Raw genomic sequence first — 27,402 nt, 5'->3', positions numbered from 1 at the left:
TCATAGTGATTCTCTTGTTTTCAACCTCCCAAATGCTGGGATTATGTGCCACCACACCCAGTCTTAATCTCCATCTCAGCCTGCCAATCCCTGGGATTGGCATGGAACACCAGGATCAAATGCTGGCTGGATCAAACCCCGGGCCGCTGCACTCTGCCTAAGCAGGCGCTTTAGTCTGCTGAGCTATCTGGCTAGCTCTAAAACTAAGGTTTAAAGACATTAGTAAGTGACCTAGTATTGTAAGTGTTAAGTAGTGGAGACAGAAAATAGGGTGCTTATTAAATCATTTTTTTAGCATCTTATAGAGAAGACGTACACATAAGGATTAAGAATAACAGAATATGAAAATAGGGAAAAAGGCAATCTGCTATAATGATGGAATAAATATGTTCATCAAATGGAGAACTAGCACAGTTCTGTTTGGAAACTGCTGAAATTTGGAATGGGGAGCACTTACACAATGGTTGGACTACCAAATATCATAATATTTATATTCCACTTTTCCTTATCCTTCAAACCTTTCATTTTGCTGCCCCAATTATGCTAATGTATTTTTCAAATTTCCAGTTTATTTCTGATTATGTCATCAGCAATGGAAGAATCCTAAAACCATTGAGATTTCAGTTGTCTCTCTGTTTATGAATTTTTTTTAAGAATTTGACCTCACTCAACATTTTCTTAACTTGTAGGATTTTTTTTCATTGTGCTTAATATCTGAATCATACACCAAAGTCAGTTTCTTAGTAGGTGTTACTATAGTAGATCAGTGTTTTTAAGAGTAACCTTGAAACTTGTGGGGTTCTTTTTTTAAACTTTGGAGAGCCTGTGTTTTCTCTCTTGGGTGTGGTATTGATAAACACTATAGTAGTATGTAACAGCATCTAAAAAACATTTCACAGCCTTCTAGTGCATTGTAAGACAACAGTATTCTGTTTTATAAAAATCCAAAGATCCAAGTATCATCCTGGACTTGGTAAGAGAACCTGTACATATTCATCTCAGTAGTGTGTGTCTTAGGTTGCTGCTGTTGTTAATCTTGACACAACAAACATGTTTTCTGCTTAGTAAACTACATATCGTGGGAGTATTCCTGAACAAATTATTTTCTTTAGAAAAACAATTTTTTGAGATACATTTAAATTTTTTTCCTAGTTTCCACCCTTACCCAGCCTTCAGAGGCTCAGATTGGAGTTAAAATACCTTTTCATGTTATTTTAATTATTGCTCTCCCCACCCCCACCCCTTTCCTGTTTCCCCCTCCTCTTTTCCCCTAACGGCACTGTTCTGCAAAGCCTGCAATGATTGATATGATGGCAGTGCTGTCATTCTTTTTAACCAAAAAAAAAGTCATTTTTGTTCTAGTTATTTTAATAGAGTCCCATTAAAGATGTATTGCTGACTGAAATATCGGCATGAAGGGCTCTCACTGAGCTGAGCCCAGGAATTAAGAAGTCAGGAAATCGGCTGCTGCATTGCAAGAGAGCCTTGTGTGACACCGAATCTCCTGATTGGGGAGATCATTACTGCTATTATGACTCGACTTGCGTAGGAATTTTAAATTCCATCTGAATGTCAGTAATAACCCTCTTAGCAAATTATCCTGAATAAAATCACGAAGGCATTTTATATAATAGGTGTTGAATTACTGGATAGATTTGCTAATTAAATACTCTTTGTTCTGCTGCAGTTGACATTACAGGGTAAGATCTTGAACAATTATTCTCAACAGCTGTACTTTGTTAAGGGAAAAATTAACCACAAAGTTTATTTTTTTACACTTGAAGTTGGCAGATTTTTGAAATGTGCTTGAAAAAATTCCATCATCCAATTGGTAATGAGTAGATAAATATGCAGGTGTTGCTGTGAAATCAGATAACTGCAGACTGCCTTATTAATGAATTTAGCAAGGCTTTGTAGCCCTGTTTTCTAGCTGTTGGCACTTATAAAATGATTTTTCTGTCAGAATGGGCAGCTTTAAAATTAGGCTTGTCATATTGAAGTGAACTTATGAATGGTCATCTTGTAATCACTGTACCTTGTGTCCAGCAGACCTTTCTGGGTGCCTATGACTATTTTTTTAAAAATCCATTTTTGCAGTAGGGAAAATATCTGTAATGTATACATTTCTGACTCTTGACTTCTAGAATATTCATGTAGGTTGAGTTTCTTAATAAAGAGTAGGACATCATAAAAAGAAAATGAACATAAAATACAGCTCTTGAGTACTTCTATTACATGGAACAAAATCTCAGAGCTTAATTTTCCTTATCTATCACATGCGTCTTATGGTCCTGTCTACCCTTTAAGATTGCTCATTCAGCATTGTACGACTGTTTATTAGTAGCTCCTATGTACCAGGCTTTCTGCTTGATACCAGGAATGTGATGGTCCACTGGGTATCCAGCAGCTGAGTCCATGCCAGGGAATTGAATTGAGGGCTGGGCCTGGGAATAGCTCTCGTGTGGCCCTGCTTATCAACACATGGATAACAATTGGACTGAAAACAGCACTATAGTTCTCACCTGTTGACCTGCTGAGGAAGTAAGCATGAGAGAGCAGGGCTCAGCCTGGTTATGGGTTGTGTTAGCCTGCCACTTCCAGTTAACAGGTTGGGGTTGAGGACCCCTAAACTTGAGATCACATTGCTATAAACTCCTGGTGCAGATGACTATAAAGGTGGTGATTAAAACTACCCATAGAAATCAGTACAACCTATCAGGAGAGCTGTTTTATATTTATAAAACCTTTTTAAAACATAAAACTTTTGACCCAGTAGGTCCACATGTAGGAATTTATCTTATTGCTAGTAGATTTTCAAATTATATGTATTTAAGGATTATTTGCTAAAGTGTGGTCATAAAGATTAGAAATAACCTACATGTTCATTAATAGAGCACTAATTTAAATTTGATCTTTTCATATACTGGAATATTATGCAATCATTAAAAATAAGAGAGCTCTTTATGTGTGGGTTTGAAAGTCTCTTAAGATGAAAGCTTTGAGAAAACAAGTTGTAACAATCTGTGTCATTTGTCTCTATTAAGAAAATATCTACAAAAAAAATATCTACTTCTGTCACCAGAGAGAAAATTATTTTGGTAGCAGCCCTCAGATTGTGTGGGGAAATGGTTGTGAGTTGGAAGTGGCAGGTTAGAGTGGGGGTGGATGATGGATCTGAAAGGTGAAAGTTGCCAGTTCACATGGAGGTGCATTCAGGGTTGACTTCATAGTTTTAGTACAAGTAAGTTGTGAAAGGAGTGGAAGGAGTTGGTTACTGAATATGCAGATTTGTAGTGAAAGTTTGACAGGTTGCTCCTGAGGTATTTGACTTAATAGGTAACCGTTACCTTATGGAGTTGTCCAATGTGATGAGGAAATCTAAGCCTTGCCAGGTGGAAGGGCAGGGGGTGGAGAGAACTCTTGATAAGTAGTTTTGTCCTCACTGTGATTAACTTGACTTGGGTCGATCTCATTATTGCCCTTTTCCCAAAAGAATTGTCAGGTAGTCTCCCACAATGCATTTCCCTGTAATTTAAATGTTAAAAAATGAAGATGAAGTGGAGGAGAGTGAATTTTTAAAAATAAGTTAACTGAGTTGTAGAGTCTAGTAGAAAAGACATTGGTATTACTCTGGGGCTTAGCAGTCAGTTGGCACACAGGGTTTTGAGTAGCTGTTTTATGTGAAGTCTGCAGTTAAGTCACAAACATGAATTCTCACCTCCAGAAGCTTGTGCTTTAGTTGGGGGGGGGAGAGCCACAAACTGTCAACTAATAATACAGTCATTCATTTGCTAGAACAGTAGGTATAGGTCAGAGGAGAGAGATCACTTTGGGCTGTGCCAGTCAGCTTTATGAAAGAAGGATTTGAGCTGAGGTGTGTAAAATGCAGTCATGGGAAGAGGACTGGTGAAGAAATGCCAGGTAGGGGACACACTATCAGAGCAAAGGCATCATGAAAAGATGTGTACACAGTAATTATTGGAGGACTTATTCTGCCTGGCAAAAGGGGCTCTGTGAGTGAATTAAGAAGCCATTCAGGTAGGGCAATGGACTACTGCAGGCTTTGGAAACATTTAGAGATCTATGATGATTCAGTGCAACGTGATGCAACCTAGTCAGTTAGAGTGCTGCTTTAGAGGTGACACGTGGTGAGCATTCAGTGCCAGCGTGGCCATGGTGTAACATGCTTTCTGCCCGTGGCCTGCCCTTCTCAGCACATTGTTTTGTACCTTCATGCTTGGCTCTTTCACAGTGATGGTTGCCACTGCTCCAGGTAGTCCTGCCAGTTTTTCTTCCTAGTTCTCAAGAAGGGAAACCTTTCACAAAATGTTCCTAGAGGAATTTTCTTTACCTTTGATTACCCAGGATTCTGTTGTTGCATGCACATGCCTAAATTCATCACTGTTTCCAGAATGGAATTACGATGATTAGCATGACTGTCATTGGCTGGCCTTCTTCAACCAAGTTTGTGAGAAAAATCACCTAGAGAGCTTTACAGGGGGAAGAAATACTGGGTTGTTTATTGTTTTTAGTTTTTTAAAGATACCCACGTGATCCCATTGTGCAGCCAATGGAAAAATCACTGGCTTGGCTTAATCAGAATTTACCACCATTCACCCATCCCAGTGCAGGGGAAAATCCAAATCAGGAGATGATAAGAAAAGGAGTGGGCAATAAAGATAGAAAACAATGGATAGATGTAAAGATGCATAATAAGTTTGTATAATACAGAAGACACAAAAGACAGAAATGATACCGTGAGGTTTGAGCTTAGTAGACCAGGTGGAATATTGAGGTAGGAGATAGGAATATAAATGAAGTGAATCTTTATATGGCCCGCTGGAAATAGTTTTTTCTCTTTAGACTGGTGCTTTGAAAGATAGATGATGTAGTAGAGAAACAGTAGTATGGCACTGCCAAACTCCCTGCTCCGGAGTCAGAGCCTGGAGTTATATCCTTGTTCTGCCATTGCTGGGACAAACTAATGACTTTGTCTTTTGGAATTTAACAAATGGGGGTGGGGTGCTAATAGTAGCTACTTCTTAGGGATCTCTTGAGGAAGATGAAAAAAATTCATGAGGTGCATACTTCTACCACACTACCTTATGAAATGTCTCTCTCATAGCACCGCGGACTAAAGCTCCTGCTTAGGCAGGTGCAGGGGCCAGGTTAGATCCCCAGCGTGCAGTGGTGCCCCCCCCCCCCCGGGGCGTGCTGAGGCAACAATTGAGACTGGGCATGGTGGCACTCCCTGTAATCCCAGCTCTTGGGAGGCTGTAAATAGGCAGATCACTAATAGTCCTGTCTAGTAGTGAGACCCTGAACACCCTGTACTAAATGCATAAAAAATAAATAAAAATAAAAAAATAAACTGTCTCTGGTTTGCAGTTGTATGGGTCCAGGGACAGACTCATCTATGTTATTATTCATAGATTTGCCTTCATTCACTGACTAACTTGATTTTTTTTTTATTGTCTTTCTGAGATGGGGTTTCAGTGTGCAGTTCAGGTTGGCCTTGAACTCACCTTGTAGCCCAGGCTGACCTCAGCCACAGTAGTCCTCCTGGCTCAGCATCCCCTGAGATTGTAGGCATGCACCATCACCCCAGGCCATTCACTGGCTATTGAATCCCACTTTCTAATTGGGTACTTTGCTTGCTCTAGGCAATATAGTGGAGATCTACTTTCTGCCTTCAAAAATGTAGTGGAGAATATTTCTATATATAAGTATATATAAAATTTTAAGTTTCTGAATACAGTGAATAACAATGGCCAGGTTTGAAATGCTATTAAGCTTTTTTTAAGCCATGCAATTCTATTTAAATATTAGTAATAACATGGAGTTTGTCTTTTTGCCGTATTATAAAGGAATGTTTTATTATGTGTGTTCATTAAAAATACATAGAGCCAGCTATGGTGGTGTATGCCCGAATTCCAGTACTTTGGGAATCTAAGGCAAGTTTGAGCCCATCCTGGGTTTCTAGACCCAGTTTCAAAATAAGAAAGGCTGTTGATGTAGCTTAGTGCAAAAGCCCTGTATTCAATCTCCAAGTACTGGGTTGGGGGAAGACATATAGAGATAAAGATGTATATCTCCTTCCAGATTTTTTGCAAAGAAGTAGCATAGAGGCAAACTTACTTTTCTATTGTGTTGTTATCACTGTTATTCAGAGGGTTGATGTTAGAAAACCTTTAAGAGCTTTAAAGTCATACAGAAGTGGCAAATCACAGAATTACCTGTCTCCTTGTGCTTATATTTATGTCTTTATAATTGTATAATGTATTAATCTTGACTTTTGTTTCATTTAGATTTTGATGCATACGAAAGAGATGGTACAGAAGGTAATGCCAAGCATTTCCATTATATAACAAGTCTTAAATATCATACCTGGTGACGTTTTTCTATTCAAGGAAAATTGTAACCCAAACATACTGAAAATTGCTTCTTAGGATGCCTAGTTTACATTTATAATCCCTCCTAATGGATTATAGCTTTTTCTTGTACCAACACTGATATGATCTAGCCTCTGCTTGAAGCCTATATATGAGTGTTTCAGGCAAATTAGTAACAGTGCTAATTAGAGTTTATTTCCAGGCCTTTATACTATATGTGCTCCAGTGTTGTTTGTTATGATTGATTTTTTTTTGGCACTCTTGAAATTCTACTAAATACTGTTTGAAACTGTTAAGAATTTAATATGGATTTGTACCCCCTGAATTTTTAAAATCCATTATGTTTCAGCTCCTTAAATTGCCATGACCACTAAGCATGTGGTACAGTGGATAAATGTAGACCTCATTTCCTAGCCTCTTATTCTCCTTCTCATTATTAGATTCCATATTTGGTTTCTGTCAAAACTCAACATAATTCTCGTCCATTGAACTGTTTTAAGACAATTTAGGAGATTTTCTTGATGTTGTGGTCTGGCGTTTCTAGTTTACAGGGGCTTAATTTTTAAGTGTGTACCCTGACAGTACAGATAATAATTAACATGAACTTTTGGAAAGTCAGAGGCACCTGTAGTCTCTGTAGTATGGAAAAGTTTACTTTCATTGTGTAACTAGTGGTCAGTGTATTTTATTAATTTTTGCAATTTTGGCTTTTCATCAGATGAATCTTGAAGTTATTTATGGAGATACAGATTCAATTATGATAAACACCAACAGCACCAATTTGGAAGAAGTATTTAAATTGGGGAACAAGGTAAGACAGTTTAAGAAATTGACTGTTTTTATCGATTTTGTGAATTCTGTTGTTAACAGGAAACACCATAAATATATGTGTAGGTACATGCTTCTCAAAATAATAAACTATAGCTCTGAATTCATCATTGTCTTCTTTTTTTGTTTTATGCTCATTGTTTAAAGAGTGAAATTAAAAGATAATTGTTTTTCACTTAAGTGATAGATTTTTTTCCTTCAAAAGTAGTCTCAAGTGTTGTGATTTAAAATGTCACCTTATACAAGGCTACAGGATAAATCCTGAGAGTACTTGGCTGACCTTGTCAGATACAAAAGTTACATTTCTTGTTATATAGGTCTTGCTTGTATCTTGGTCTTAACCATCCAGCAGAAAAGTATAAAAATGAGGTTTATAAAGTAAAGCCATATTAATACAATGAGCTGTAAAAGGCTCAAGTCAATAACTTCTGAGGATAACCCGCTAATGTTATAGATTGCTAGACAGTGTTAGATTGTTTAGTTGAATTCAAACACCTATAGTATTTAGATACCAATAGAATATTCACCTCTGACAGGACAAAAAAAAGGATGCCAAGAGAAGATCATTTTGTATTTATACATACAAAATAGTTAGGATAGGTTTACAGCTACTTTGCTTAATTCAATGAGAAGAAAGAGGTGTACTAACAGTGTTTGGACAGAATAGCCTGTTTGCTTCTTGTGCTATGGATAACCACTAAGAAGGTAACAATGTACAATGTATTGATTATCAAAACTGTCCTATTAATCAGCTGTGAAAATGTCTCATTTATATTTATTTCTCAATAAAAAATAAAATATAAAATGTCACCTTAGTACGCATCACATCGTCATTCACAGGGACATACATATTCAGTAGTATTCAAATATATTTTATACATGTATATGGATAAGTACCTACATACCTGCACATTCATACACACACACACACACACACACACATTTCTGTAGGATTATTTAAAATATATTTGAAAAGGCAAGGAGACATTTAGAAGTAATCATTTATAAACCAGGCATGAGAGCACAATCCTGTGTAATCCCTATACTCTGGAAAGTTCAGGGAGGAGGACTGCAAATTCAAGCCCAGCTTGGGAAGTTTAGTTGGAATCAATTTCAAAAAAGATCTGAGAATGTAGCTTGGTGTGAAGGCTCTGAGTTCAATCCCCAGTACCGCAACAACAACAAAAAATAATCATTTTTAGCCTCTATAATAGTAGATCACAATTAGCAAGTGTTTCTTGAGCCCTTGCTATGTTAAGATTTTGTTTTGATAAACTACAAATTAGCAACTTCCCATCTTTTTTTCTTAAAATGTTCAACTGAAATGGTATTCTTCACTTGAGTACAGGCCTGGCATTGTACTCATAACTGAGCCTTATAAAACTTTAACCTTTTCCTAAGGTCTATGACCTGGCCCTGTCAGTAAAGAGCACTGGGGACTGCTCATTTATTTTCTTAACATGTAGGTAGCTATTTGCTTATATTCAAGATGATAAGGGAGGGCTGGGGAGATGGCTCAGTGGAATAAGTGCTTCCCTGGCAAGCACAAGGGTCTGAGTTCAATCCCTGGTTCCGGGGGAAAAAAAAAAGATGATAAGGGACATTTTAGGCATTATTTTAATAATGTTTTATTTAATTATTTCTGCCCACATATTTACTTACTACACTAATTGCTAACTTAAGTCAGTAGTTGGAAGGCAAGTACACACATGTATTGAGTCTTTTGATTCACAAAAGGCTTTTGTAATTTGATCTTTGGGGATCAATTCAGCCAGCCCTATCCTCCATTTAAAGATGATATATTACATTAAGTTCCCGACTTACGAACATTTGAGTTGCAAATTTTTACAGGTGTACTGCATAAGACCCAATTTTGTCAGGTTATGAACGTTCACCTGTAATGGAACTCATTTATAAGTCAGAGACTTACTGTATTTCTCTTTGTTTTGTGTGGTGCTAAGGATGGAACTTGTGCTAGGTAAGCACTGAGCTGTATTTCTAGAACCCTTACTTTTAAAAATAATTAGTTAATTTTTATTTTAAGAGAGGGTTTCACTGAGTTGCTCCAGTTGGACTCAAACTTGTGATCTTTCGGCCTTGGCCTCCCAAGTAGCTAGGATTATAGGTGTGCACCACCATACCAGCCTCTTTATTTTTTATGTTTATTTTGTCCCTTTATCTTTCAGTATCTTTGCATTGTATCAAACTATGTTCTAATGTTATATAACCTCAAATTCCTTTTAGATTAATTCTTGGGAATATGCAGTATGTTCGTCTTCTTCCTGTTAGACTTTTAAGAAACTAGCATTAATGTTTAAAATTTTCACAGGTAAAAAGTGAAGTTAATAAGTTATACAAACTGCTTGAAATAGACATTGATGGTGTTTTCAAGTCTCTGTTACTGCTGAAGAAAAAGAAATATGCCGCTCTGGTTGTTGAACCAACTTCAGATGGGAATTATGTTACCAAACAGGAGCTGAAAGGATTAGATATAGTTAGAAGAGATTGGTGCGATCTTGCTAAAGACTCTGGCAAGTGAGTTCAGCTTTCGTTTTGCTTTCATTGTCTTTTAAAATGATGTGCTGATGTGGAAAATTTCTGTGAAACCACCAAGCAGAAAGATAAAGCATTGTCATTGTTATTATTGTTGCATATTAACAATTCTTACTCATTCAATTAGATTAAATGTTAGAAAAAAACAAATTTGCTAGATATGAAATACTTGCTATAAGATATATCTTAGGACTTTTAACTCATTGTGAGGGTAAACCTTCACACTTAGATCCCTTAGTTTCATTGATGTTGGTTTGTTTTAGTCTCCCTATTTCTTTTAAATTTTTTTGTGCTCCCAGATCTTTTTAGAGCCTATTTAGGAACATAGTTGTTAAGATTCTCTTATGAGTGAAAATGGAAGTCAAGGTGACCCATGGAGTGAGATTTTGTTCCATCATATCCTTTTTGTGTAAAACATTTTTACTAATCTCAGATTAAGAGCTAGTTCTCAGTGTTATGTATGCCTCAGAAATAATGAATGTCATGACTGACCCCCTGGCTTTTCATCTGAGACTGAAGATAATAAGGCTTGTGATAAAAGACTCATTTTGGATCGTATCACTGTATACAACACCTGTTTAAAGATGAATTTTTAGGTACTTTATGTATCATCTTTCAAACACTTTTGTGAACTGAATGAATTCTGAAAGCAATTCTTTTCTTTAAAGCTTGATTTAAGACCAATTTTAATTTTGCTAAAACATCAGCATGTTTTTCTTTTACTTATTTTTTCATCTTCTGCTTTCAAATTGGGAGATTAAGCAATTGTTGCTTCTGTAAAACTGCTCTTGATTAGGCAGAGATCATTTGAGTACAGGTCACTGTTAGCCTTTTCTGAAGTGTAGTTTGAAATGCTTCATTGCCCCCAAATGTACCCGAAGATGAAACTACTTTGTATAGACTGTCGATTAGTGTGTTCTTTTCAGCTTTGTGTTTTCTAAGAAAAGATGCATCATAATAGAAGTAAATTTCTCTGAGTTAGAAATGTATTAGTAATTAAAGCTATACAAATGTTTTTGTCAGGGTTCTTTTCTGACAAATTATAATGCAGCTGTCAAACTCTTGCTCTGCATTTTCTCTGAAATGGATAAAATATTGGCTTCCTTTACTCTTTCTTTTCCCTTTGGGTTTGGTAGAATAATATGTTTTTGAGGGAAAGCATAAGGTTGGAGAACACTGAACAATTTGTAATAAAGCTGAAGATAAATTCGAAATGTTGAATTTTTAAGTAATTTACATAAAGAGCTTTATATTTCTACTTACCTAGCTAATGGTCATCTCAGGTGGAGGTAATATCTAGATGATACTGGGGATCATAGATTGGTGCCTTATGAGAAAAGTAAAATACTTCTAAAATTTTTACTGATGGGCAGTGTATAACTGCTTGTGAAGTTTGCTATTGTACAAAAATATGATGGAGCACATTTTCTCCATTACAATATGTATAAAGCATTAGCTGCCATAATAAATGGTCTCTGTCTTAAGAACAAACCTGACATTCCAAGATTGGTAAACTTCTGTACATTTGGTATTAAATGAATAGCTGCCTTTTGGACATTAACCCTCATATTAGTTCTTATTACAGCTGTTGACCACATATTAATATAATGACACCTCTCTTTGCTCTCCTTTATTAATAATCCCCCCTCATTTTTTGCAGCTTTGTCATTGGCCAGATTCTTTCTGATCAAAGCCGGGACACTATAGTGGAAAACATTCAGAAGAAATTAATGGAAATTGGGGAAAATGTGCTAAATGGCAGTGTCCCAGTGAGCCAGTTTGAAATTAACAAGGTAAATGTAGCATTTATTGCTGGGCCCAGCTGCTACCATGTGTTTTTCTCCTCCTTCAGATAGTTGAAGAACCACCTCATCCTCACAGTTTAAATAAATTCTAGCTGGTAGTAAAAGCTACTTAACAACTGTCTCCCAGGTTGAGCATTAGCATACCTCTTCCGGCCACAGGTATTGCCAGGTCTGCCACAGAGGCCTTATCTTGATTTCTTACTTTAATTTTTGGAACCCTGGTTTCAGGGGTCTGGACTGACCCAGGTTATGTGTCCAGGACTAGTGAACACTGCTTTCTTCATAATCCTTCCAAGTAACAGTTGTTTGTGGCATAGTGGGTGTGTATCTGTAACTTCACAGGTTAATCCTTAGAGGTACTGTAATCAAAGGCTTTTGAGGAGATGGTATGAAGAATGTTAACTTTTTTTAAAAAAATGTTTTATTTATTTGGTACAGGGTCTCACTATGCAGCTCAGCCTCGTAGTGATCCTCTTGTCTCAGCCTCCTCAATGCTGGGATTACAGGCATGCACCACCACACCTGGTTTTGGTGGCCAGCACAGTGTGCCCTAGGTTCCAGGTCTGGCACGGCATGCAGTACTGGGGATTGAACCCAGATCATTATGCTTGCCAGACAGGTGCTTACATTGCCAAGCTATCTCCCCAGCCCAGGAATGTTAACCTTCTATTTATTCAAAGTACTTGTCCTTTTTCTTTTTAATAGTACTGGAGATTGAATCTAGGGCTGTCATACTGTTATAGCCTCAGTCCTTGTTTCATTTCAATTTGCTTTTGAGGCAGGGTCTTTCTAAATTTTTTTGGCTGAGCTTGAATTTGCAGTCCTTCTGCCTCAGCTTCCCAGACAACTGGGTTATAGGTGTGTGCCATCTTACCTAGATATTTTTTTTAATGAAAAAGCTATGTAAGTTATATGTTATAGATAGTTGGAATTAAAATAGAAATCTTACCTCATCTAAAAAAATAGAATTTTGATTTCTAAAATGCTGTGTAATAAGCAAAATATTAGACTTCTGGATGCTTTTCCATTTAAGAATATCCTTATATATTCAGAATCTAATTTGGAAATACCACTGTATCTATTTTATGAGACTTCTTTGTCAAAGCTCATACAAAAAATTTTAATGAAAAAGAATCTAGTGATGACATTAAATGAAAGTTTTAGAATGAAAATTCATTCATGACACCCCCTGTACTAAAGTGCTGCTTGTCATTTTTGCACATTTTCTCTCGTGAAAACATTTTGATATTCCAGAAGTTACAATGCATATTACTTAGAAACCCATTTTTGCCTAACATAAATATATTTTCCACATTTCTATGTTATCCTAAAAATCAAGTCCATCAGCTAGGCATGGAGACGTACACCTGTAATCCCATTAGGCAGGAGGCTGAGGCAGGAAGATCACTGAAAGTTTGAGGCCAGCCTACATAGTGAGTTCAAGTCCAGTCTGAACTACACAGTGAGGCTGTTTCAAAAAGAAATCAAGTCAATCATTTTGTTGATATATATTTTAAATTTTTCTTTGTTAACTCTTGTTTATTTTTTCCTATTGTAAGCAGCTGAATTGAGGTCTTTGTTTACTTCGGTTTTTGCTTTTTGGATGAATTTCAGGTTCCTTAAAGAAAACATTTGAGTCAGAAGATGTATATGTGCATGGCTTTTTCAAAATCACTTTGTGAAAGGGTGATACCAGTTGATAATAACAAAGTGCATCTGCCATCTTCATTGTGCATTGCTTATAGTGATTTTTAAATAAACCTTTACTACCATAGTTGATATGAAGCTGTATTTTACAGAACGATTTAATTTGCATTTCTTTGAGTTTGAGGGACTGTGCATATTTTCTGTGTACATTCTTACGATTTCTATTCTTCAGTAAATTTTTATTTTCAGGACAAAAAAGATACAAAATTTCAAAACAAGTCATAGAAGATCAACAATGATTAATATATTGTGTATTGTTATCTTCAAAGTATTGCTCATATTATAAGGTAGAGGCATGAAGAATTGATCAAACAATATAAGCACAAACCATTAATGAACTAATAGAAATTAGTAATATCTGTGTGTGGGGTGTGTGTGTGTGTGTGTATATATATATATATATATATATATATATATATATATTCCTCCCTTCTTTTCTCCTTTCCTGCATCCCAGTTTTTCTTTCCTTTTGAGCAGTTTCCTCCTTTTTCATACTATCTATTGTTCATTTTGGATTTTATTTACTCTTTTAGCTTCTTCCACTAGGGAGACAGTATGATGTCTACACGTGAGTCTGATTTATTTCACTTATGAGTATGGTCCCAACTTGCACCCATTTACCTATTAAACAACTCAAGTGCCCATCAACTGAGGAATAGATAACAAATGTGGCATTTGCATATAATGGAGTACTACTCAGTTATGAAGAAGGATAAACTTAAGGCTTTTTGTGTTTTAGGGGCTGTATGTCTGTATGCTGTTGAGGCTAGCCTTGAACTCACATTGTAGCCCAGGCTGACCTCAAACTTGAAGTAGTCCTCCCTGCTTCAATGTCCCGAGTGCTGGGATTACAGATGTGCACCACCATGTTAGCGGTTTCTTATTTTTTGACCATCACATCTTGAATTCCAAAAAAGAGGACACACATTCCAAGGGGCCATGTGCCTCAGTGGCAGTTCTTCCCTTGAAGGGGTGCAGTGCACACACACTGGTGTGGACTTAGCTGAGCCACCTAAGAAGTGTTTTCCTTTGAAGTTTAATTTTTTAAATCCAAGGCATTGAACCTAGGTCTTTCTCACTGAGCTACATCCGCCCTTCGTAAGTCAACTTTTCCTTCCTCCTGCTTCAGTCTCCCATCATGCTGAAATTACTTACAGTAGTGCCTTACCATGCTTAGCTAGGTTTTATTTTATATCTTCGCAAAAAAGCATAAGAGTTAGGACTTCAGTCTTATTTTAGTCAGATTTTACATCTGTCCTACACATTGTATACCCAATCCTGTCAACTTCCTAGAAGCTAGTTGCTTCTGAGAAAGGAATCCAGCAATGAGATTGGAAGCCTCATTCTGAGCACGACTATATTATTGGCAAAATAATACCAACCATGCGTCCTCCAGGGTAGTGGGCACACACTGCTATCTTCTCATATTACTAGTGTGCAAGAAGGAACTTGGAGTCATAGACGTATTGGTGTCTCTACTAGTATGACCTATAGTCTATGCTGTTTTGTTACTTTTAAGTTTTTATTATCAAAATTTCCAGAAGTGGAGCAAATAATATAGTCTCCATGTGTCGGGACTCAGCTGCAATTATAGGAGTTAACACTTTGTGCCTGGTGTTTTAGGGGTTGTACATACATTTTTTTCTGTGGAAGAACCAAAACTATAACTCTTTATAGTCCCCATGTACCCCTTAGCATAGTTGGTGGCAAATAATAGTTACTATAAAAAATAAAAGAATTTGTTTGGCTGTTTAATCATCCATTCAACACACAAACAGTACTTATGTGTACAGTTATAGACTATTGGATAAATTGAGTAAGTAAGAAAAGCAATTTTCAAGATTCTAATGGTCTCTTAAAGGTATTTACTGTCCCACAGTCTTTTTTTTTTTAAAGAATTTCTGCAGTTTCTATGTAAATACAGTAAGTTCTGTTGGTACTATCTATATCATAGTTGTAGTTCTGTTCCTGTTTACAACAAAGTATTCATATGTGAACGTTGATTTGTCCTAATAATCCACATTTATCTAACTACTTGGAATATTTAAAACTTAGGAGCAGTTCACCCTTTTATGTTTTCCAACTTTCAAAAGAGCAGAATACAAAAAAAAATCTGTGATTGGTTATGGATGGTATCATGGCAGGATTGTGTTTTGGTGTCACTAGGGCTTAAAAATACAGGTTAGATTAGGTTGGAGGCATGTATAAAGTAGTCGGATTTACCTTTATAGAGACTTTTCCCTTGTTGCCAAAAGTAACTGAAAAGCAGCATATGTGATTTTTCTGAACTACTGCAATCCTAGATTAAATATATTTTGCAAAGTAATATAAAATACTTCACAGCTGATTTTTATAGCCCTGGCTAACTGGAGCTTAAATTACTAGGAAGCATTTTTTAGATGAAGCCTTCTAAATCGAGCATTTAAAATCCTCCCATAGTCTCAGTCTAATAATTGGAAAGTATGTCAGATAAAATTCAGAATTTCTTAACATTGCACTGAAGAAGTCAGTTGAAGAAGAAACTTTTTTTCTTAAGTAGAGTTGTATCGATTGAAGAGTTCTAGTATTGCCCATCTAAGTCAGTCAAGACTTAACCATAGTCCAGATTGGAGGAGATTCAAATACTTGGAGAATTTCCTAGACACTCTTCTGCTTGAGTATAAAATTTAGAAAGTGTGTATAATTTGAATATGTGCAGCCATGTTTGAGTACCTCCTTTATTCTACAACAGCAGTTCTCAAATTTCTTGGTCTCTGGATCCCTTTATACTCTTAAAATAGTTTTAATACTCCCAAGAGCTTTTCTTGTATTGGTATGCTGATATTTAGTGTATTAAAAAAGTAAAGTAATTCTTAATTTATTTAAAAGGAGTAATATGATTATAAAAACATTTTCTAGGAAAAATAACTATATATTACAAAACAAAGAAATTGGCCAGAGGAGTGGCATCATTTCACAGTTTTGTGAATCTCTTTAATATCTAGTTTAATAGAAGGCATTTGGATTTTCATTTCGGCTTCTACTTCCTATCTGTTATGATATGCAGCTTTAGTTGAATTAGAAGAAAATACAGTTTCACACAAATAGAAAAAGGAGAAATATTTTAGTAGTTTTTCTGAGAGTTGTATGTATGTATTCTGTTTTTGGTCATGTACCAACATTCTATAGATAGTATTTTCTTTGGTTTTTTAAAAAAATATTTATATATTTGGTACAGGGTCTCAGCATGCAGCTCGGACTCACCCTCCCCAGTACTGGGATTACAGGCATGACCACCATGCCTGGTTTGGGGGCCAGCATAGTGCACCTGGGGTGGAGCCTGCACAGCCTGTAGTACCAGGGATCGAACCTGAGTCCTTGCGCTTGCCAGGCAGGTGCTTAGACCTCTGAACTATCTCACCAGCCCTAGATGGTATTTTCTTAAAGGTTATTTGTAATGTGGAATCTGAAACTATACCAACGAACAATTTCTCTTACATTAAATTCTATTGGTGTGTGTGTTACATTGAAAGGGCATTTTACTCATATGAGGCATTCATTGTGTTATGGATTGGTCATTTGTTAAGTGTTGTGTCCATGAATTATATATACCTTCCAGAATGGGCACAGTTTATCATATTATATCAGAAATATCTTGTAAAAATATTGGGAAGCTGTCAGTCTCACAGAAATAGAAATAAATTTTTCAGAATGCTTCGTGCTTAAAAATTTGAATTTTTATCATTGACAACATTTATCAGTTTTTTTTTTCTCTTGGAGTAGCAGGCTCATTTAGTTCTCTTTCGAGAAATTGTATGCCAGATATCCATGTCAGAATAGTTTGTCCATTCTTTTAAGTAAAAATTGTATTCTCTGTGCGTGCATGACTATGACAAAATGAAACCCATTATCCTGATGATTAATTGGCACTAAAAAATGCTATTCACTAAAAACAACTGTTAGTTTAGTTTGCAACTCAAACAACTGCACAAGAGCTTTTTTCTGGAGCAAACTGATTTCTTCAGCTGTGCCTTGTATTTTCTTCCTAAAGAGACTAATGTTAAAGAATTGAAAGCTTTAAAAATTACTAATTTTTAGTGCTTCACCAAAGGCATTCTTAAATGAATATTTTGAAACTTTATGATAGAGAATAATAGAAGAGCTATTAGTATAGTTTGGTGGTTCTGCCCTAATTTATATTTATAATATACCAGAAGTTTTACCCACCATTGCACCATCAGTATAAATAGTATTGTTATAAAAATAGTTTTGAACTTGGGATCTGCTGAAGGAGTATCAGAGTCCCCCAGGTATCAACAGATCACATTTTGAGAACAGGTAAACCCATTGAGCAGCATCCTGGTCCCCATTCTTCCTCTTGTGTCTTGAAACCTATCTTGTACAGAGCCACGTGGCATCTTCTTACCCTTCATGGATGCTGAATTCCCGCCCAGAAGACAATATTTTTCCCTATCCCTTTTTCCTCTTTGTGTGATATTCATATTCCTGTTACCTTAAAAATCTTGCTTTTCCTTCTAGTACCAGCTTAAGTTTTTATCTTCCATGATTTCTGCTGTTAGATGGAAGTTATCTTTACTTCTTTAAACTCTTTGCAAAATACTTCATTTACCTCTCCCTTATCAAGCATGTAGTTTATTGTAGAGGAGTTCTTGGATGGGGAGGAGTCTTATAGTAACTGATGACAATACCAGTAACTACATTTTTTTTTTAAATTTTTATTTATTTATTTGAGAGAGAGAGAGAGAGAGAGAGAGAGAGAGAGAGAGAGAGAGAGAGTGTGGTGTGTGTGTGTGGCCAGCTCAGCCCACCAGGGGGCGAGGCTGGCTGGCATGTGGTGCTGGGGGATTGAACCGCGGTCCCCGATGCCTTGCCAAGCTTGTTCTAAGTAGGTGCTTTAGACCACTGAGCCATCTCTTCAGCCCCAGTAACTACATTTTATTCAGTAATACTTTACAGTATTTAATTAAGTGGATTATTGCTGAATGGGTAAAATTCAGCAAATGTTGTGCTGCAGCTGTCCACCACACATCATTCTGAGTGCTGTGAGTACAGTGTTGAACTAAGCAGACGTTATTCCTGCTCTCAAGCGGCTTACTTTCTACTACAGATGTGTGCTGTCTCTGTAGAGGTTGACAGTAGGAATAAGTCCAGTGCTTTCTGGTGCCCTTGGGATTATGTAGGCTAGAGGAGTCTATGAGAAACAGATCATTATGTTAGAGTAGCTGTTATTCATCAGTCCCAGCTAATCATTCACTTGAGAGAAACTCTTAACTCTGCATCCAACACTGGATTTATGGTCTTGGTTTTTTATATTCAAATATTAATCAACACAGCCAGCAAACTTATTTTTCTCTTTGAGACAAGGTCTCGCAGTGTAGTTCAAGCTGCCCTTGAACTCACCATGTACCCCAGGCTGGTCTCGAACTTGGAGCAATCTTCCTCAGTCTCCTGAGTGCTTACACCCAGCTTATTTTTATTTATGTTTGTTAAGGTTGCATCTGGTTATGTTAGTTACTAAACAAAGGAGGGAAGAGCTTGCGAACAGACTGTTTAAAAGATCCTGTGTGTGTGGTTTCTACACAGCTTCTGTCATTTTTATATTTATGTGGCCATATGGTTCTAGCAAAGATGTATTTAGTGTATATCTGTGTAACAAGAATTCTAATGTTTGGGGCTCCCCCCCCTTTTATTTTTTTTCTCTTTTAGGCATTGACAAAGGATCCCCAGGATTACCCTGATAAAAAAAGCCTACCTCATGTACATGTTGCCCTCTGGATAAATTCTCAAGCAGGCAGGAAGGTGAAAGCTGGAGATACTGTGTCATATGTCATCTGTCAGGTAAAAGTATCACAGTTCATAAGACTTGCACCACTTAAGAGCTCTAGTAAAAGCCACGTTGTTACAGTGTGATGTTTAGTAGTCCTCTAATCAGTAGCTACCATTTCAACCCTAAATTAACTTGATCCTATGAAGAAATGATTTTGTCTGACTAGTTCTCCAATATTTAAAAACAGAAATACAGGGCTGGTGAGATGGCTCAGTGGTCTAAAGCACCTACTTAGAACAAGCTAAGCCAAGCAAAGCACAGGGACCTCGGTTCAATCCCCCAGCACCACATGCCAGCCCGCCCGCCCCCTGGTGGGCTGAGCTGGCCACACACTAAATAAATAAATAAATATTAAAAAAAAACAGAAATATAGCATGTTTTACAAGAAGTTTCAGAAAGAATTTAATGTTAGTGTTTTGATTCACTGAAATTATTTTCGTAAGACAGGCTTGGGTCAGTGGCTACCATTTCAACCTGAATTAACTTGAACGAAAATGTGTCGTGGCCCTGAGTTGCAGCTCATTGGTATAGTGCTTGTGTGCATGTGTGTGGCCCTGAATTTAATCCTTAGCACTACATTAAAGGAAAATATAAAATGTGTGTAAGTCCTGCAGTAGACATTTAGCATTCTTTTTGCGGTACTTTTTGCATTATGAATATCAGTGGAGTAATGAGAGAATAAATATATTATTTTCCTAGCCAGTGTCAAGATAATTTCTTTAAAAATGCAAAATGCCAGATTATATGGAGAAAGTTAAAGTTGATAGGTCCTAATGACATACTATATGACAAAAACAAAGCACCCGTTTCGCCTTCATCCTCCTCTCCTTGCCCCCTTCCATCTCCTTCCCCTTCCTTTCCCTCTCTTGATGGAGAGGATCAACTTGCTTGCCTTCTCCCTGTCTCATGAGGCACCTCTAAAAAATTGCTAGGCCTTTTGGAACACATTTAAACGGCTAACCAATTTATTTTGAGTAGCATGCTACAAACGTGGGGTAAGCGAGAGACTAGGCTAGAGGAACTCTAAAAGTGCTGGACTCCCGTTGGAACAAAGAAGAGCTCTTGTCCTTACTCTCTGTCGAAAGTCAGAGTTAAAAATCTCTATCAAGATTCTTTACAATTTCTATGGTATGACCTGATTATCCCCAGACATAACTCATCTGAGTAGGACTACTTATTATTAAGAGTTTTATCCCAATTTTTTATTGTATTGTGTTTTTATGGTAAAAATTTACATAAACCTTAAAATTCATTGTAACATGATTGATCTTTGTTGAACTACAATCAATGCATTCTTAAAGGAAAGAACCTTATAAAAATTTAAAAGTAGTCTGCTAATATCTGCTACATAGTGTAGGTGGTGTACATAGCAAATGATATAAGTACATGGACAGGAATCAGCACTTGACTCTGTCTCCCTCCTAGGGTTACCCTTGATTAAGAACTGTTAGAGAAAGCCAGTTCCTGCAGGAAAATATTTCCATAAATGTCTGAGTCGCTCAAGCCCTTAATGTGCTTTGCATACAGTCTCTGACAAGTCTCGTCTCAAAAAAAAACCAGTTTTCATATTTTGCAAATAAAGATTTTGGTAAATAAGTTATTTTTTTCACTTTTGTCTTCACATACATGTAAAAGCTCTTAGATTATTAATGACAGGAGCAAATTGTGGCATGTAACTTGGAAAAAATTACATAGTTTCAGTGAAATAGCATGTATTGATGAAATCAAGCCACAGTTATGTTTTGGCTTAACCTGGAATGGAGGCATATGGTAACTTATAAGATAGGATCATCGATGGATTTAAAAGTCAGGTTTATGCGCCTGCATATCTTAACTATCAGGTCTTAGGATTTCGTCTTGGTATTACTTGATGTAGGTGGGCTCAAAAAACTAATATTACTATAGTATAATCAATATAATTTGATAGATTTTTAGTATTTTTCCTATCATTGCTAATGGGCCTTAACTTACTTGCTTTTTAAAAAATAGTTGTTTCCGTTTATTAATTTACTTTCTTTAGCATATCCCAAGAAAGGCTCAGCTTCCCCAAGTACCTTTTGAAAAAAATATTTTGCTTCTACAGATTCAATTTTAATTCTCCATTAAAGCTTATTAAATTCAGTAAAAATTTACAGCTGTATGTATGAATCAGATTTCATGTGTTAAAAGACAGCTTTAATACAATGAGGTCTATGAAGACTTTACTCAAGGATTTTTTTCAAGGTTTTTCTTATCAACTGCTGCCTTATTCTTGCTCACAGTTCAAGGTTCTAAGAGGGTATCAATTAAACTTGTTTGATCTGCCCAGTTTCTTTTACTGTTTTGTGAACTACTAGAGAAAGTAAGCAAAATTTTAAAACATGAGGTTTGCTTCCTTTTTCAGTATTTCATTCTATCTTAAACAAGTAGAACCTAGTTGATAAGTGGGCCCAGTTTGTTTCAGTTGGGAGCCTACCCAGAGAGAGTGGTCCTTATCTTTGACCTCTGGTAAAGACAGCAATATGTAAGGTTGCTTTGGGTTGGGTACTGAGCTGAGAAGGGACTGATTCTAGCAGGAATGAAAGAATAGGATTCACTTTTTTGTGTATGTTTTTGAGACAGGGTTTCACTGTGCAGTTCAGGCTGGCCTTGAACTCACTTTGTAGCCCAGGCTGGCCTCAGGCTCTCAGCAGTCATTCTGCCTCAGCCTCCTGAGTGCTGGGATTACAGGCATGTGCCACCACACTTGGCAGGATTTACATTATAATCAGTAATACAGAGGAACTGAACACTGACTAGTTACCATTTACTAGTTTGAATATTAAATCCTATTGTTGGAGGTGAGACTAGTGAATTGTTAGTTATTGTTCCAGTACTATAATGACCTTTTAATTCACAGGTGATGGGGACATCATTGCAGGCCTATGTATGGGTCAGTTATGTAGAATTTCTTCTTTTTGGTTACTTTTTCCCCCTTTTTTGATACTGCAGACTGTATTCAGGGCCTTCTCACTGAGCTATATCCTTAGCTGTTTTTGTTTTGAGACAGGTTCTTGCTAAAATGTTGTTTTTCAGGCTGGGTTTGAACTCCAAATTCTCTTTCCTCAATCACCCAGAGTGCTGGTATTATAGGCACCACCCCAAGCAATTATTACTACTCCTTTTAACTAGACTGTCACCAGGTCTTCTCAATGTGTTTTTGTGATACGGCATGTGGAATCTAGTCAGTGCCATCTTACTGGTTTCATGGCTTGAAGGAAAATAAAAGAATACAACACATGCTAGACTTGCATTCTTGGATGGTGGATGAGATTGAGACTGAGGAATTGTTCTTGCTCTTCCTACTAAGATATATATGAAATAGTTGACAGTTTGTCAAAAGACGTCTTGGTGTTTGAAATAGAATATATACAATTTAAACTGTTGTCTCTGTTTGATCAAGCTAGCGGCTGTAATTGGTTTGCTCACACCTTGTCTTGTGCCATGTCTTCTTTCAGGATGGGTCAAACCTCAGTGCGAATCAGAGAGCCTATGCGCCTGAACAGCTGCAAAAACAGGGCAGTTTAACCATCGACACCCAGTACTACCTGGCCCAGCAAATCCACCCAGTTGTGGCTCGGATCTGTGAACCAATAGATGGAATCGATGCAGCCCTCATTGCAACATGGTTAGGTAAGTGTCTGGAGTGCATGTAGACCACACAGTGTATGCAGTCCTCTTTTGGCTGGTGGGATCTCTGTTTGTGGACACGGTATTCAGTCTGATACTTCTTTGTTCATATTTTTAGTATTTGTTTTTAATTGTTTGGTTACTGTCTGCCCTCATGGACTATGTGCTCCATATCTCTTTGGGTTTCTTATGATTCTCTTTGAGTGTCTCATTTAAATTTTTTCTAAAACTGAACTTTCTGTTATTCTCTAGGAATTAACTGATTCATGCTTTATCATCCCCATTGTAGGAAATGTCACCCAATCCTGAGATTCCAGTATTTCTTTGACTTTCTGCAGTGTTACCCCTTTGCTCGTATTAGTATTATTGTTGTTTTCTTAGAAATATATTTTATAGCCATATAGCTAGACTACGTTTCTAGACAACGAGCATGTAGTTAATACTACTTTTAAGGTCTTTGATAATAAGCAAAGATGAACATTTGTAGAATCCTGCCTAACAAAGTTCCCAGACGGCTCCTCACTGTCCACAGGTCAAGTCCAGATGCCACTGGCATTTCAGACTCTAACTTTGACAGGTTCACACTGCCTTTCTAGCACCAACCTGTATTTCTAGTCTTATTTTTTGTTTAGTCTAGCCTGTGGTCCACTAGGTAAGGCATAACTCATTCCTGTCCTTGTTTTATGAAAAATTCTCCTCTTTTCACTAAAATGTTTGGCGCAAGCCACAGGATTTGGTATCATGGTATCCTGGGTTTTAATGCTATTTCTGTTATTTACAAACTTCCAAATCCGATACATGGTACTTGAGTAGTAGAATTGCTGAAGGAGAAACCAGATGTGTGTCAGCTGCACAGAGCCTTGTTCAGAAGGAGTACTCTGGGAAATGTTCTGGCCACTTCCTATCCGCCTTTCAGATGTACATGTAAATGTTTCCAGCTCCTCCAGTCCACAGATTTGCACACAGCTAGCACTCAGTAAGACTTCGTGGAATGAGAGTGAATTTTGTGTAGATTATTAAGTCACGTATTTTCCATCCTGTCCCTGTTCACTGTGTTTCTCAGCTCATTCCTGCTACTCCCATCCCCACTATCCCATCAGTGTCTGCTGTGGAAGTGGAAACTCATTTTTGACATTTGCCTAAGCAAAACATAATTAGGAAGATAAAATTCTGCTACCAAAATAATCATATAATGTATTCTCCAAGTTGAGTTGTGTTTGATGATGTTTATAAATTCTCAGCTGGGAGGAGGGGACTATAAATGCATGATATATTTTAGCTTCTTTTTTTCCCTCTCCTATACATTGAGTGCTTACTCTACTAGATGCTCTGATAAGTACTTTGCATATCTTATCTCATTCTGTGCCTGTGACAACCTCCTGAGGGTATGTTGTGTAAACTCCAGTTTTCAGATAAGAAAGGCAAGTCTCAGCAAGGTAACTAACTTGGTCTTGTCACATAGCTAGTAAGTATTCAGCTGTGATTGAATTCTAAATGAGCTGTGTGTGGTTCTCCAGGTTCTACTCTTAGTCACTAAGCTAAACTTTATAACTTGATATTAGCATTAAATTAGCATAGCTGAGAGGCCATGAAAAATGCTCTCCACCAAGACTAGGGTAGCATAGATAGGAAGCATGAAGCTCTTCATCCATCATGCCTTGCCACTCTCTCTGTGTATCCCCATGCTTCCCACTCAGAACCTCTGAGGAGAGCTACTTTTTTAGCATAGATTTTCCAACTTTCCTATGTGTAAACTTGAGACCTGGTCTAAAGGGAAACTGTTACCCTTTGTGTTTGAATCATCCAGCTGCCAAATACTAGAGGGGATAGATGGAAAAACCCTGTCTCATGAATGATTTTAAAAAAGGGAGTAAAGGGCTGGAGAGATGGCTCAGTGGTCTAAAGCACCTACTTGGAACAAGCTTGGCAAAGCACAGGGACCGTGGTTCAATCCTCCAGCACCACATGCCAGCCAGCCGCGCCCCCTGGTGGGCTGAGCTGGCCACACACACACACACACACACACACACACACACACCCCCCCCCCCCCCCCACACACACAATAAATGTTAAAATAAAAAAAAAATTAAAAAAAAATAAAAAAGGGAGTATGGAACACTGGATTTCCACAGAAGCACTGTGCAGGAAAGGGTGATGTAGCCTGCCTAGAGGGGTAGACCTGATGAGAGGACGGGGCTTCTGGAGAGAAGACCAGACTCCTCCAGAGGCCATAGTTAAGACCATTTTTGTGTCCCTACTTCTAGTATTGGGGATTGAACCTGGGCCTTTGTACTGAACTACTTACTTCCTTAGCTCCTTTTATTTATTTATTTATTATTTTGACACAATGTCTTTGTACATTGCTAAGTTGTATGAGCTGGGCTCAAATTTGAGATTTTTTTTTTTGCCTCAGCCTCCCAGAGTGTTGGGATTACAGGCATGTGCCACCATGCCTGGCTTGGTTTTGTTTATATATTGAACAAGGTGCAAATTGGTTGCTGGGGACCAAATCTAGGGTCTTACACATGTGGAGTATATGCTCTATGACTGATGTATGCCCCAAGTTCCTGTAGTGGGCAATTTTTGACTTAATTTATCATAGTTATACTGCCTTATTAATTGAGTTAAACATTAATCCAAATAATTTTACAAATTATTTGCAAAGCCAGTGTTAGACTGCTGAATTCCATCTTCAGAGGATTCTTATTATATTTTATTATTGATTGTACTCACTGTAGGGAGCCTTGTGGACTTGCATGTGGTCCCACTGTGTGCCCATCTCCTCGGAAGTCAGAAAACTCTCGGGTATAGTGTGACTGTCCAGATGTTATTCTGGGTAGCCCTTCCTTGAGACCATGTAACCAAGTCAAGCCAGTAGAAGGGATTGTGTCTTGAGGCATCGAGGAACTACTGTTGCAGTGTGTTTTCTCTTTTCTACCCCTCAACGGTAGCTTTTATACTGAAGATTCTGTTATTGCCATCCTGCCCTGCTCAACCTCTTCTCCCACCCTACCCCCTGCTGGCCCATTTAGTATATGTACTTAATCTGCTACACTAGTAAAAAGTCTTCTAGCCCTTTACCTCTTCTCCTTTTTCTTGTAAGAGGTTTGATATTTAATGAAGTGCAGGCTTGAAAATACTGGTTACCACAAGGATCTGTATAAAACACTGGCACTCACCAGGCATATCTCAGTAGGCATTTATACTCTGCCCTAGTTGGGAGCTGCATTTTTATCTGTACCCTTTATTCCTCCATTACAAGTAAAAAATTAGGGTGGCGGTTCACTCTGAGCATCGAGTCCCCATTATCAGTTCTCCTGTGTCTTGTGGTTTTAGAGACAGAGACGGAGGAGGTAGAGAAGTGGTGGTAAAGTAAGGGAGTGTTAGGAGGTTTGTGGTTTCTAAGAGGTGCAAGCTGTAGGCATAAAATTACTGTAATTTGTTTTAAAAATTCTAAATCTGTTTTCTTTATGCAAAAAAAAACTGCAGTTAGTGAACTGACACTGTTAAATAAGTTGAAGTGTACAAATGTATACATAAAATACAAGCCCTTCAACTGCCTAATCACAGACATAAAATAATTCTCTTGCTTTTAATGTAGTTTTTATCTTTGATTAATGAAATATATTATAGTGTTGAAACTTTAGTGAAGTTTGATACTTTGTCCTTTCAGTACAAAGAAATCAGGAATAATGGCATAATTTCATTTAGGAAAATTATTAAGTTCATGATTTTTTATTTTTAAGACTCTTTTGTGGAGAGCAACTATATTTTTCAACTACCTTTTCTTTTTCTATTGCTTTTATACTGCTTTCCTTGAAATGAAAGGCAAGCGTCAAGTGTTGGTTTTATCCTGTGGCTTCACTTTGGAAATTCTCTCATTTCTCCCTGTCAAGATACCTCCTGAAGTCTGTCTGGTGGCATGTTCCATGGCCAGGTGTTCCATATGGCAAGGCCATTTTAGTGAAAAGGAGAGAGGATAGTCTATTAAATGAGTGAATGTATAAGTCTGTTGAGTTGAAAGAGAATAATTTGTTCTCTCTAATAACTAATGGTCCTCATTATCCCACTGTAAAATGTGTATCATTTTTCTGAAACCTATGCAAGATTATTGCTATTGGGCTTAAATAAAGCAAAATTTTACTCTTTTTCCATCTGTGAATAGGAAAAAATATAGTATTACTCTTCTTATACAATAGCCCTATGGGAAACGTGGCCACTAAAACTTGGAACTCTGAGCTTTTGTTCTCTAGACTATAGGTTTTTTCTCTCTCTCACTCTTGTTCTAATGAAAGCTCTCTATATTCTGTGGATGAAATATTCACAGTATGCTCAAACATCCAAATATTCTTCTGTACCTAGCAAACCAGGCCAGTGATTAGAATAGTCTAAAATTCATTCTTGAATTTCATCTTTTAATAAATCTATATTTCATGCTTAGCAGTACTTAAAATAGCACTTCCATGTCTCAAAAACTAAAACTAAAAAAGATTGTATTGCTTGGGCTGAGAGTAGTGGCTTAGTAGTAGAGCACTGGCCTCACACGCACCGGCTCTAGGTTGAATCTTCACCATGGTGGTAGGTGGGGTATGACATAATGAATGAAATGATTGAATACAATATTATATACAGATACTTAATC

At 37.2% G+C, this 27,402-nt stretch overlaps 1 protein-coding gene across 2 annotated transcripts in view; it reads left to right on the top strand.

Moving 5' to 3' along the window:
* The window catches only part of Pola1 (DNA polymerase alpha 1, catalytic subunit), a 345,612-nt gene that overhangs the window by 139,214 nt on the left and 178,996 nt on the right, over window positions 1–27,402 (top strand). For both annotated transcript variants that reach the window (XM_023715420.1, XM_023715421.1), the window contains exons 27-32: window positions 6,309–6,341; window positions 7,111–7,203; window positions 9,550–9,755; window positions 11,434–11,566; window positions 18,992–19,123; window positions 22,589–22,763. In XM_023715420.1, coding sequence (XP_023571188.1) covers window positions 6,309–6,341; window positions 7,111–7,203; window positions 9,550–9,755; window positions 11,434–11,566; window positions 18,992–19,123; window positions 22,589–22,763 — 772 coding nt within the window. The remainder of the gene's footprint in view (window positions 1–6,308; window positions 6,342–7,110; window positions 7,204–9,549; window positions 9,756–11,433; window positions 11,567–18,991; window positions 19,124–22,588; window positions 22,764–27,402) is intronic.

The sequence above is a fragment of the Octodon degus genome, unplaced genomic scaffold, assembly GCF_000260255.1.
Source record: "Octodon degus isolate 3935 unplaced genomic scaffold, OctDeg1.0 scaffold00041, whole genome shotgun sequence".
In the NCBI taxonomy this organism is placed as follows: Eukaryota; Metazoa; Chordata; class Mammalia; order Rodentia; family Octodontidae; genus Octodon; species Octodon degus.
This window is presented reverse-complemented; position numbering and strand designations above follow the sequence as displayed.